Source organism: Gymnoscopelus braueri (genome assembly GCF_963280865.1).
Source record: "Gymnoscopelus braueri genome assembly, chromosome: 15".
NCBI lineage: Eukaryota > Metazoa > Chordata > Actinopteri > Myctophiformes > Myctophidae > Gymnoscopelus > Gymnoscopelus braueri.
In genome coordinates, this window is record NC_137620.1 from 41,944,911 (window position 1) to 41,958,675 (window position 13,765).

At 46.2% G+C, this 13,765-nt stretch overlaps 1 protein-coding gene across 1 annotated transcript; it reads left to right on the forward strand.

The window, feature by feature from the left end:
* Positions 1–3,138: 3,138 nt before the first annotated feature.
* Positions 3,139–12,496, forward strand: LOC308102153 (E3 ubiquitin-protein ligase TRIM47-like; the record flags this gene model as incomplete). The annotated part of the gene is made up of 3 exons (XM_080451755.1): positions 3,139–3,378; positions 11,462–11,836; positions 12,220–12,496. The coding sequence occupies 3 exons, from the start codon at positions 3,139–3,141 to the stop codon at positions 12,304–12,306; spliced, it is 702 nt and encodes a 233-aa protein (XP_080307881.1). The 3' UTR covers positions 12,307–12,496.
* Between the last annotated feature and the right edge of the window lie 1,269 nt (positions 12,497–13,765).

The following is a 13,765-nucleotide window of genomic DNA, read 5'->3' on the forward strand; positions in this document are numbered from 1 at the left end:
AGACCTCAAAGAGAGAGTGATTAAAATAAAATAAAAGCTCAACATAACCCAAATGAACTTCCTGTATTAGCCTGTTTTTGTCCAACTTTACACAACAGTCAACATGCATGTGTGTGTGTGTGTGTGTTTTCAAATTAACCCAAATGAACTTCCTGTATTAGCCTGTTTTTGTCCAACAACAGTCAACATGCATGTGTGTGTTTTCACTTTAGTGAGGGAGCCCTGGCTAGGAGTGGAGTTTTGGAAGGGAGGTGCGCTAGTTGTTGCTGCTAGTTGCTGCTGCTAGTTGCTGCTGCTAGTTGCTGCTCTAGTTGAAATATGAATTAATATACAGTGGGAATCAATCCAGAGGAACACATACTTCTGTCCATTATTCTTTCAGGTCATAGGATGACAATTTCAAATATTAATCTCTTTCCCATCCACAAATAGTTCTGCTGTCCCTATTTTGGCCATGTAATTAAACTAAAATATGATTATTTGTTGCTATGTTTAACAAAATGTGTTATTTTCACTACTTTTGTGCAACAGTGTCACACCACAAAGTAGGGCATTATTTATTTTAAGAACAAAATCATATAAAGTGGAAATATGGAGATAAAGGTTTTCTGCATAACAGCGACAATACAGTATTTTTGATAGTTTGAATGTGAGCTTGAACAAGCCTAAGTTTATCCAATAAAACATTAATATAATAAGCTGTACTTTTCATGTCACAGTCATTTTCAAGAGCAGTGGACCTTAACCAAGAGATTAATGAAACACTACTCTGTTGGGTTGATAGTGTCCTCAAACTAAATATTGTACACAATCATTATGCCTTTACTCTGATATTTGCTCAAGAAAAAAATAGTTTAATTTGTATTGACGGCAAAATCCTGCAAATATAAGCAAACGAGTGGTGAACGCTGCCCCCTTGTGTCCAAAGTGAAACATAACCTGAAACAGAATCTCATTTAATGTACAGTAACTTTGCATTCACAGTATTGTTTTGTTTTTGTTTTGTTTTTAGAATTCCACAAGTTTAACAAATACTACATTCAATTCTCACTGGAAAAGATTGACACAGTGAGGCTTGGAAAGGGAAAGCTAGTGATTATTATGAGGTCCTATTCAGAGGTCTGAGTGTTTTTAATGAATGGTTCCTAGCTTTCCTTCCAGAATACAGTAGCCTATTTTTGCATATTGTCAGTTGCTTTGCTGTCAAAGCATTGAGGTGTTGACCGTTCTGTTGTAGAACAGAGAGTTACTATATTCCATTTCCCCTTTTAATGCTGACCTTTTCTTAGTCATTAATGAAGTTGTAATTAAAATACACTAGAAGGTAACAGACTGTACAATGAAAGATTATGGGCCTTTAAATTGGTCTTTACACCTAGGAAAGTATTAAATCGGCAAGTTACAAAATACTATAGCTGATCTACAGTGACGCTACTATATAATAAAAAATGCCTAATAACATAAGTCATACTACATAAGACGCCGTGCACAATAGGGAATATGTTTGATAAAGTGAGAGATACAGACAGAAAAACAAAAAAACATGAAAAATAAAACAGTTGAATTTGAATGGCATTTCTCTCATCTGTAGGAACTTGATCTTGTTTCCTGAAATAACACACAATGAATAATTCTATGAACACTTCAGGTGCAACTCCAGTTAGCTACTTTTTACTCTATATGGTTGTGAGAGGACAACAAAAGAATGCAGATGACAAGCAATGACACAACAGCAATAAGGCATCATTGAATTGCCCCCCCCCCGTGTAATTTTCAGGTTTCCCCTTTATTATGATCAAGTTCACCTGTCTTGCCATGACATATTTGCATATCTGCAAACATCCAGGAAGTCCCTCCCTTTGCCTCTCCTACTTTTCTTCACCGCCGTTCCGGGAGCAACGATAGGACATCCGGTTTTTGAGCTAGCAACAATAAGGTTTCCGGTTGCCTTCAAAGTAAGATCATCACATTTAATGTTTTATGAAAGACATAAATGCATTTCGAAAAAGACATTTATACAGTGGTGGAAAGTAACTAAGTACATGTAATCAATTACTGTACTATGCATTTTGAAAAATACATTTATACAGTGGTGGAAAGTAACTAAGTACTACTCCACTACATTTCAGAGGCAGATATTACACTTTTACTCCACTACAATTATTTGAAAACTAGTTACTTGTTACTTTGTATATTTTTGATTATTATTACAAGACCACTTCAGCCCTATTTAAACTTTGGAAATTTGAAAATAGCCGATCTACATGCAAAAGATTTTTATATTTATACAAGACCACTTCAGCCCTATTTAAACTTTGACAATTTGAAAATAGCCGATCTACAAGCAAAATATTTTTATATTTAATTACATTTTGATACCAGTACTTTTACTCAATTACATTTAGAATTCAGGACTTTTACTTGTGCAGAGTATTTCTACATTGCAGTATTGATACTTTTACTTAAGTAAAACATTTTAGTACCCGCCACTTTTTATTTTACACACGTCTGGCTTAGCGGAGAGTGTGGTGTTGTAGAGGAGGTCTCCCTGAACGCGTGCGTACGTTCAAAGTGTTGCCTCGCGGAGCCGTCTCCTGTGCAGCGCCCACTATTGTCTGAGAGTGGCACTTTTCTGACCTCTGACCTCACTGGACGGCCCGCCACTTTTTATTTTACACCTCTCCGGTTTAGCGGACAGTGTGGTGTTGTAGAGGAGGTCTCCCTGAACGCGTGCATATGTCCAAAGTGTTGCCTCGCGGAGCCGTCTCCTGTCCAGTGTCCAATTTGTATAGGCTATGCACTCCTTTGAACAGCATTTATCCATTTAGATAAATTATTAATGTTTTAAATCCCTTTTTGTTACACAGAAACATAATATGTGTTGTATAGAAACATAATATGTCGTTTAAATGCTTAATTTATAGTTTTAATGTGCAAATTAACCGTTTTTCAATGGCTCCTTTTTGCTCTAGAGGGTACTCTTATTCTGAAGAGATCGTCCACCAGAAGTCTTATAGTTGCTCACGGAACACTGGTCTTTTCTTCAGAAGAAACGAAACTTAGAGCTGTTGTGTGTCTCTCTTGAGTAAACCAAAGTGTTGTGTCTTTTCTCTCAGTGTGAGTGTGGTTGTCGGTCAAATGGCACAACAGCAGGAGAAGCAACAGGGATGTGATCTGGACCAGGACCAGTTCTGCTGTTCTGTCTGTCTGGACCTTCTAAAGGAACCAGTGACTCTACAGTGTGGACACAGTTACTGTAGAAGCTGTATTGAGGGTTACTGGGACCAGTATGAGGAGACGGGAGTCTACAGCTGTCCCCAGTGCAGAGAGAGCTTCAGTCCCAGACCTGTTCTGGGGAAGAACAACATGCTGGCTGAGGTGAGATGACCTTACACGTTACAACCACATAGCTGTAGAATACAACTCTCGTAGACGTATTTATGAGTCTGACGTTTTCAATCTACGAGAGTTGTAGAGTTCACCCCCATGGACACAGGGACTTTCTGCACTATACCCCGTAGACACTCCAAACATATACAAATTGAAAATAAACGTGCTTACCCCCACGGTCCAAATGTTAGCTCTCGCTACGGGGTAGTAGTTTAATGTAATAATCTATATCTTTCAATAAAGAAGTGTTTTAATGCCGTCTGTGGCCGATTCTGTCGGAAGTTCCCAATGGGCGGTAGTAACGCGCCCATCTGGTGAAACCCGGAATTACACTCAATGTAAACTGGAAGTAAACGAGGGTGAAAATGGAAATGGCGTTCAGCCACAGACGGCATTAAAACACTTCTTTGTTGAAAGATATGGATTATTACATTAAACTACTACCGCGTAGCGAGAGCTAACATTTGAGGCGTGGGGGTGAGCACCTTTATTTTCAATTTGTACATGTTTGGAGTGTCTACGGGGTATAGTGCTGAAAGTCCCTGTTTCCATGGGGGGTGAACCCTACAACTCTCATAGATTGAAAACGTCAGAATCATAAATACGTCTACGAGAGTTGTATTCTACAGCTACAACCACACATTAAACTACATGTTCTGCTACAGCAAACTCCTTGTTGACTATTGTGATAGCGTAGTTATACTATATGTTGCTTATTTACTACACATTATGTTATGTATGTTGATGTTGATAATGATATAATACTAACAATGTTATTTAGATAGCATGTTAGACCAGTGGTCCTCAAAGTGGGGTCTAGGGACCCCCAGGGGTCAATGAGGGGGTTCCAGGGGGTCCCCAACAAAATGTGTTAATAGAGCATCACAGTCTGTTTAACCACTGTAACCCTATACATCCACTATTTGAAAATTGCTGATGTACAAGCTCACAATTTTTTAAAACATTTTAATAACATAAATCTTGTATGGAGATCCCTCCCTGGTATTAATTATTTTCAGATGGGGGTCCGTGGACAAATACAATATTAATTTGGGGGTCCTTGACATGAAAAGGTTTGAGAACCACTGGTTTAAACAGATGCTAGGTTTGATGGTATCTTAGTTTTGCTACATTGCTCTCTCGGTGTTCACATATGGGAAACAGCGCCCTCTGGCGATGTACAGAAGCTTCACATTCACTCCCTCAGGGCCAAACCCTTTTTGGCCCGATGGGTCTTCCGTCGCTTTCCGGTAGCCCTCTTACCCGAGGGCACAAAAGGAGACCGGAACGCGGAAGTCATTCTCTTGGCTTCCTTCTGCCTACGATGAAGGAGCTTCTCACCTTTCTACAAGATCGAGGTCTGCGGGTTCTACTAACTCTGAAGCGACGGGTAGGATTCTCAGTCCATTGAGAGTTCCCCGGACCTCCTTCTCTCCCTCCTATCCCCGCCGTGCTTTTCCGGACGAGGAAAACACAGCATTCTACGGACGTTAAACTAACCAGTCTAGTTACCTTGGCCTAGCTAATAGAGCCTTTAGCTTAGCCTGGCCTCTAGCTAGCTCAGTGGCCTTGGCCTAGTCTAGCCTAGCCTAGCCACCTACGTCCTCTACGATGACTCGACGAGAGCTTAACACTACCGCCGATCGCCACGACCGGGGAGCCAGCTTGGATCTCCCCTCCCCCCCGGTGAGGACGCGACACCCGTTCCTGCTCACAGCCCCTGGATGAGTGGGACACACAGTCTACCATGACGCACGCGCCATCGTGGACACACACATCAGCGTACAGATCTGGCGAATGTGCATGCCTATGTGTTCCCTTTGTTTGTGTGGCTCGAAATGTTTTTCCATGACAAAGTAAGTGTCTGTAAATTTAAAAAAGCAACTCGAGACCGGAGACGCCGCTATACCAGCGCTAGCTGAGATGCGACGCCTCACACAGGAGATCTTTCTCGACAAATACTCCACAGAATGGGCTGGTAGAGTACTCGGTTTGTGCGTCACCCACGGAAGGGCACGGTGGTTCACCACAGACCCGGCAGGTAGGTCCAGCTTGCTTTTCCCAGTCTTCCTCCGCCCCACCCGCTACCGACCAGAGGCGAGCAGCTTGACCAGAGGGACAGCGACGCCTCCCCGCCTTCCAAACCCCACCAAACCGGAGCTAGCGGCGACAGAAAACTGCACTACTAGCCCCGAGTTACAAGACACACACACACAATTCATAGTACAGGATTACGTGAATGTGAATGTGCATGCACTTGTGTCCCCTGCTTCTGTTGCAAATGTCTCTTATATGACAATACAGTGCTTGTGCAATAAAAAACAAAAAACAAAAAAGAATTGCAACCAAAAGCCCTGCCGTCGCAATCACATGTCATTGTAGAGAATTACGTGAATATGCGTGCACAGTTGAATACACATGTCTTTGTAGAGAATTACGTGAATGTGTATGCACTGTTGAATGTGATTGTGTCCCCTGCTTATGTTGCGAATGTTGCTTATATGACAAAAAATGCTTGTAAACAACCAAGAAGATTGCAACCAAAAGTACCCAAAATGAGCCAACGACCACTACGGACCCCCCACGGGGGGTCCATGGTGGTCGTTGGACAGAGAAAAGGCGTTATGGCGGGCCAAAACCGTCATTTCCTACAAGGGTCACGCCAAAATTTTCCTTGGTCCATGAAAGAAAGTCACAAGGTAAATATAAGCCAAATTGTTGTAAGGAAGGTGGGGGTAGCCAAAATGGCCGCCCCCACTGCACAACACGTGTTGCCAATAAAGATGGCCGCTGCTGCTCGCAGACACGTGTTGCCGGCAACAATGGCGGCGCCCACGTGCGTGGCCAGTATTTCCAAAATGGCCGCGTACATGGGCCCGGAAGTAACACCAAACACGGTTGTCAGGCCAACGAGTGGCGCCAAGATGGCGGCTGATGTACGCTCGAATACAATAACAACCCCCTCCAAATCCGTTGTCATTGCACATCGAGCAATGGAAAAAATGCAACCCCAACCCCTGGGTGCTTCGTATGATAGCAAAGGGTTACAGACTGCAATTTTCCACCAAACCACCCATGTCCAACGAAGTACTGTTGTCACAAGCGAGTGGTCAAACGGCGGTGACGTTACGAGAGGAGATCTCCTCTCTATTACGCAAGAATGCCGTAAGGGAAGTGTTACCAGGAAAAAGCCAAACATGGTTGCCGGGCCAACGAGTACAGCCAGGATGGCGGCTCGCGTACGCCCGACATTAATAACAACCCCTCCAAATCTTTTGTCACTCCGCATCAAGCGATGCAAAGAGTGCAATGCCGACCCCTGGGTGCTTCATATGAGAGCACAGGGGTACAGGCCGCAGTTTCCACAAAACCACCCATGTCCAACAGGGCCTTGTTGTCACACACGAGTGGACAGTATAATGATGTGTCGGTTATGATCGATCCTTTCACAAGAACTAGTGCTTGACGTGAACGAACGGACACTCTTCCCTCTTTGGAACCGTTACGTTCACGATTTCGTTCATGCCCCCCCAGCACACCGCACACACGACAGGCGGACTGGTTAACTCCTCCTGCGACTGTGCATTGTGCAGTCATGTTAGTGGGATCAGGTGCACACGTCTGCATGCACATAGTAGCCCCTTACGCCCCACCGGGACCGGGAGCACTACCGAACTTGAACGAATCATTTGAACGAATCGTTGGAACGAATCCTTGAACGAATCTTTGAACGAATCTTTGGTCATTGCCGTGAACGTGAATTAACTCGTTCGTTCACTGAAATGAACTGTTTGGCGGTTTGAGCGATTCTTTGAACGAATCTTTTGAACAAATCATTGCCGTGAACGTGAATTAAATCGTTCGTTCACTGAAATGAACTGTTTGGCGGTTTGAAAGATTCTTTGAACGAATCTTTTGAACAAATCATTGCCGTGAACGTGAATTAAATCGTTCGTTCACTGAAATGAACTGTTTGGCGGTACATACTGCTTTTTCCACCAGACCACCCATGGCCAACAGAGCACTGTTGTTACACGCTAGTGGTCAAGAGGCGGTGACGTTGCGAGAGGAGACTGCCTCCCTTTACGCAAGAACGCCGTAAGGACAGTGTCACCAGGAGAAAGCCGGCTCGTTTTCTACTCGAGATACTTCCTGGTCAAGAAGAAAGGGGAGGGGGCTACGTCCTATCTTGGATCTAAGAGCTCACTAGATCTCAAGGACGCCCTTCTCCACATCCCTATCTTCCCCCCCGCACAGGTAAATCCTGCGCTTCGAGTTCGAGGGTCGTGTGTACAGGTACCTGGTCCTCTCGTTTGAAATGTCTTGAGTCCCAGGATGTTCATGAAATGCACTCAAGCGATAGCTCCTCTGAGACAGAGGGGAGTCCGCATCGCAACCTACATAGAACATTTGGTTGCTGAGTGCGGACTCGCGTTCTGGATGCATGTCATCACCATAGACTGGTGGTGTCGCACCTGACCTCCCCGGGATTCACACTGAACTTCGAGAAGTGCACGAAGTGTGTGCTCACCCAGTCCCATCACGCTACCTTATAGGTATCGCACTGGATGCGGTCTCTCTGGTTGAGCTCCCTCAGGTTTTTTGCCGTGTGACAGTGTCCGCGGCATGCATGCAGTCCCTCCAACAAGGGAAAGTAGCCTCTTTCCTGTCGGAGGGCGTCCCGGTAGGGAGGATCATCTCAAGAATGATGATCGCCACCGATGACAGCCTCACAGGGTGGGTCACCACCTTCGGGGGCCGGACGGCCATGGGTCTGTGGAACCGCAGCATGAGGACAGCATACATTAACTGCTTGGAGTTGATGGCAGTCCTTTTGGCGGTAAAACACTTTGAGCCCCACATCAGTGGACGTAACGTTCAGGTCAGGACGGACAATACCACGACCATGGCCTGTACCAACAAGCAAGGAGGTCCGAGATCTCCTACCTTGAACAGTCTGGCACGGAGGTTTGATTTTGTGGTGCGACGCACACTTGGAATCAATCAGCGCCTCTCATGTACTTGGCCTTCTGAACAGGGGAACCGATCCTCTGTCCAGAGGCGAGACTTTTATTCAGATTGGTTTCCGCACCAGGGTCGCGGACCAGATCTGGACCTAGTTGCCGCGGAGGAGAACGCAGATTGCTCGCTGTTCCTCTCAATGAGAGAGCGGGCTCCGCTGGACCTGGACGCCCCGGCGCACGAATGGTCGTGGGGGCTGCCTTATGCGTGCCCTCCGCTGGAACTGATCCACCCCACTCCGGAACGGATCAGACTCCAAGGCTTGGTGGCGTTGCTGGTGGCTCCGGTACGGGGCTCCCGGAGGTCGGGGATAGCTCCCCTCCTCTAAAAAGCAACCTTGGCCCCTCCCGCTACGCAGGGATCTGCGACAGCAGGCGAAGGGCGAAACCTTTCATCCCAGACCCGCAGAAATAGAATTGTGGGTCTGGCCCGTGGAGGGAAAACTTGACTGCGACTGGTTTTCCTCCTAGAATGGTGGCTACCAGTGGGGTATCGTTCAGGTTCGACTCGCTAAAATTAACTAGTTCCTTGCCGTGAATGTGAACGAGTTTGTTCTTTTTCTGGGACGGTTACGTTCACACTATAGTGCATGCCCCCATCCCCTCCCCCCGCGTATAGGACGGGAGGTTGGGCTGTACGTGCGACGTAGAAAACAAAGACGCTCCCACGAGGGCGTTTTCACACTAGAGAGTGGAGCTGCTGAACGAGAACGTGAACGAGTCAATTGAACTATTCATTGCCGTGAACGTGGACAAAGTCGTTCGTTCGCTGAAATGACTGTTTTTCCACTACTAGCGGATACTATTTAGGCCGCTAGGGCACACTCCACTAGGTCTCTCTACGGGACAAAGTAGGGCGTGTGCGAGGAATGGTATCTGGGACGGTCCCCGGCTGTGCATGGTTCCGCTCCAGGTTTCGGTAGCAGACGTCCTGATCTTCCTACAGGATAGGTATGATCTGGGAAACGTTTTCTCCACAATCGAAGGGTACCTGGCGGCTATCTCAGTGAGCCACGGTTGGCTTCGAGGGGAAAACCACGTAAAACAGCCCCTTGTGGGCCAGTTCATGAAGTGCGCTGCGGGCACATCCTGTCTCAAGGTCCCTGTTCGCCGCGTTGGGACTTGGTCCTGGTGCTCGACTCACTCTCTCGTCCTCCTTTTGAGCCGTTGGAGACGGAGGAACCAAAGTTCCTCACGTTCAAGACGGTACTCCTGGTTGCGCTGTTGACAGCGGAACGGGTGAGCGATATTCGTGCCCTCTCGGTGACTCCAGAGTGCATGAGGTTCGCTGGAGGTGACGGTAGGGTTGTCTTCAAACCCAACCCGGCGTTTGTCCCCAAGACTACCTAGCAGTGGTTAAAGCCTACTGAGGTGGTGGCTTTTCACCTGCCTCCGGTTGCCCGGAGGTGGATCGGAGGCTGCACTGTCTCTGGCCAGTGAAGGCCCTGAGGGTGTATGTCCGAAGGACTGTGGCCCAGAACCGACCCAGCCGGTTGTTCGTTTCTCTGGGGCCCGGGTCACGGGGAAGGCGGTGGCTTAGTCAACGCCTTCCCGGTGGATTTTGGATGCTATTCGCCTGGCGTACACTAGTAGCGGAGCCCCAGTGCCTGACGGCCTGAGAGCGCACTCTACTAGGGGTGTGTCGACGTCCTGGGCCCTCTGCAGAGGTGTGGTTTTCAGGACGCCTACACGGCAGCAAGTTAGTCGTCTACCTCGACTTTCGCTGCTCTCTTTGGCCTGGACGTGGCAGCGCCCTCCATGGCGCACGCAGTCCTGGGCGTGGTTTCCACCTGACGGTGGGGTAGATGCATGGAACAGACGTAAGGTCGGTTCATGCCCTTGTGCCTCCTAGGGGGTGTTGACGTCCTGGGCCCTCTGCAGAGGCGGGTTTTTCAGGACGTCTACATGACAGCGAGTTGGTAGTCTCCTTGACTTTCGCTGTTTTTCTAGCCTGGACGTGGCGGCGTCTTCTTTGGCGCTCGCAGTCCGGGGTGTGGCTTCCACCTGAAGGTGGGTAGGGGCATAGAACGGATGTAGGATCTGTTCATGCCCTTGTGCCTAGTATGTCATAGGCCGACGTCCGGGCCTTAGGTCAGTAAGGCGGACTTCGGTCTGTCAGGGCCCTCCACGAAGATGGACAGGCTGTGCCTGTCTTTTAGTTCTTAGGGCTGACAATGGTGTGTCAGGGCCCTACTTTCCTGATCCTTGCCTCAGACCCGGTGGGTCTGATGGCGCCTGGGTGCTGAGGGCCACGCCCCTGGCGCCCGGTACTGGGGCAGGTATTGTGGTATCTCAATTTGTAGATACATTCCGGGGGTTTATATCTCCCATATGTGAACACCGAGAGAGCAATGTAGCAAAACTAAGGGTTACTTCCGTAACCCCGGTTTTGTAAATTGCGAACGAGGTGTTCACAAAAACACCCTTCTTTTTGCTTCACCGTAGGCAGAAGGAAGCTGGTGTATCAAGAGAATGACTTCCGCGTTCCGGTCTCCTTTTGTGCCCTCGGGTAAGAGGGCTACCGGAAAGCGACGGAAGACCCATCGGGCCAAAAAGGGTTTGGCCCTGAGGGAGTGAATGTGAAGCTTCTGTACATCGCCAGAGGGCGCTGTTTCCCATATGTGAACACCTCGTTCGCAATTTACAAAACCGGGGTTACGGAAGTAACCCTTAGTTTCTTTGCAGTCTACAGTACTTACCTTATCGTGTCATTTTGTTGACTAGGGTAATTTACTCTGATCTTTGACTTTGTTAGTCACTGGTTAATCATTAAACTCTAGCGTCCCTATTCTTGCCATGTCATTCATCTTCTATTTCTAATCTAACAGCGTCTACTAAATGCTTACATTTTACAACATACTGTAAAGCAATCAACTTTATGGAATGCAAAGTTCAGAACCACAGTGTTCAGATAATGTTACAATGATCTTACTAACTAGATGAACTAATACCTGTAATGTCTCACTGTGTTTATCACCATGAACCGCACAATGACTGTGTTGTATTTGTCAGCAGTGAGTGACCTCCCCTCCTCTTCTCTTTACTTCCAGGTTGTGATGAAGCTGAGCAGTACAGGAGGTCAGCAGTCTTCTGTCTCTGCTGCTCTGCTGTACGCCGGTCCAGCAGACGTGGCCTGTGATTTCTGCACCGGAGCCAGACGTCACAAAGCTCTCATGTCTTGTCTGGTGTGTCTGGTCTCTTTCTGTGAGACTCACCTCCAGCCTCACTACAATGTTCCTGCGTTGCAGAAGCACAAGCTGGTCCCAGCCACCAACAAACTGCAGGAGAAGATGTGCTCCAGTCATGACAAGCTGATGGAGGTGTTCTGTCGCACAGACCGCCAGTGTATCTGCTATCAGTGCCTCATGGATGAACATAAGGGCCATGACACGGTGTCAGCTGCTGCAGAGAAGGCAGAGAAACAGGTAGGACCATGATCACTTGAAGACAAATCATAAGATAGATCATGTTTTAAAGATAGAAGCAGAACTAAATGACCATGTCAGAGACATTAAAAGCACAAACCAGGGTGTTTTTACAATAAAAAAGTATTATAGGATGAAGTACACTCATTTTGGACCCAATGAAAAACATGGCGATTGATAACTTTTCATGAATCATATTTCATGTCCATTAATCTTGCACCTGTATTTTGGAGAAGTTATACAGTTGGTTTAAGATGTGGATCCAAACTAAACTGTCTCAAATCTCACTTGTTTTTGTCCTGCATCCTGATTAGATAGACTTGGTATACAAACTTAAATGTACTTTGTTTACAAGCCAAACTGTCTCTTCCTGTTTCTTGCAGAAACAGCTGGTGACAATTCAGGAGAAAGTCCAGCAGAAGATCCAGGAGAAAAAGAAGTTCAGTCAGACAACTCTTAGATTGGATTAGAATATATATTTATTAGCAATATATATTTAGCAAGCTTGAGCATGGTATAGAAACAAGAGGAAGCATAGTTTGGCGTCAGGCCTCTGAATCCATTCATTCCCTGTAAGGATAACATTTTAATGAATGTTACATGCCAATTAGCATTTACAGGGAATGAATTAAACCCCCAAGGGGATCTAGAAACAGAGCCTACAGGTGGATGCCGGGGAGGCGGGTGGGATGACTTTCATGGGCAGCAGCAGAGGGAGCAAGCAAGGGCAGCAGATCCGGCAGGATCTCGGCAGCAGAGCAGCAGCAGCAGCAGCGTCGCACGTCAGAGCAGCAGAAGAGCGCAACCAGACTGAACAGGTAGGCAGAGCATTACTTATAACTCACCGACCAGGAGAAGAGTGCATGTGACTTAGTCACCTGATCGGTTAGCCCAATCCCTTGAGTTGCCTGGCCTGAACTAGCTCCATAAACTGCGCCTCATTTCAGTCAGACAACTCTTAGATTGGATTAGAATATATATTTATTAGCAATATATATTTAGCAAGCTTGAGCATGGTATAGAAACAAGAGGAAGCATAGTTTGGCGTCAGGCCTCTGAATCCATTCATTCCCTGTAAGGATAACATTTTAATGAATGTTACATGCCAATTAGCATTTACAGGGAATGAATTAAACCCCCAAAACAGCAAGAACCCCCAAAACGGCTTGAGAGCACAGGGCCTGACGCCGGACCAACCATCTGTGAGAATGGTGGAGCTCCATAATTTAACATGATATAATGACTGAGTTCCTTTTTTTTTTTAAATTTAACTAAACAAATGCAGCATGCACCCATGTGTTCAGCGAGCCTGATGAATCCAGGTACCCGCTGATCCCTGAATTCAGGAGTCCTAGACGGTATCCTAATATGGCGTCCACGCTGTGCCGCACCAACTCGGATTCGAAGAGGACATTCTATATTTATTTCTTTTTCAAAGAAATCTGCTATATATATATACACATATATATATAATGAGTCATCCTATGATGAATGATAACTATTGTTTATCATCCATAATAAATAAAGTGTACTGACTATGTGTGTAAAGACGCGCTATCTTTACTTAACATCTGAATCAGTACCCAACGATACCTGAGCGGCAATTACTAATAGACTGAGCTTGATATGATTAGCCTGACTGCATAGTCATAGAAACCCAACATTTTTTAGCGCTACCGTAGAAAACCCAACATTTTTTAACGCTGCCATAGAAAACCCAACATTTTTTAACGCTGCCATAGAAAACCCAAATCTTTTTTTAACGCTGCCATAGAAACCCAACATTTTTTAACGCTGCCATAGAAACCCAACATTTTTTTAACGCTGCCATAGAACCCAACATTTTTTAACGCTGCCATAGAAAGCCCAACATTTTTTAGCGCTACCAAGGAAAGCCCAACATTTTTTAGCGCTATAAATAAACCAACA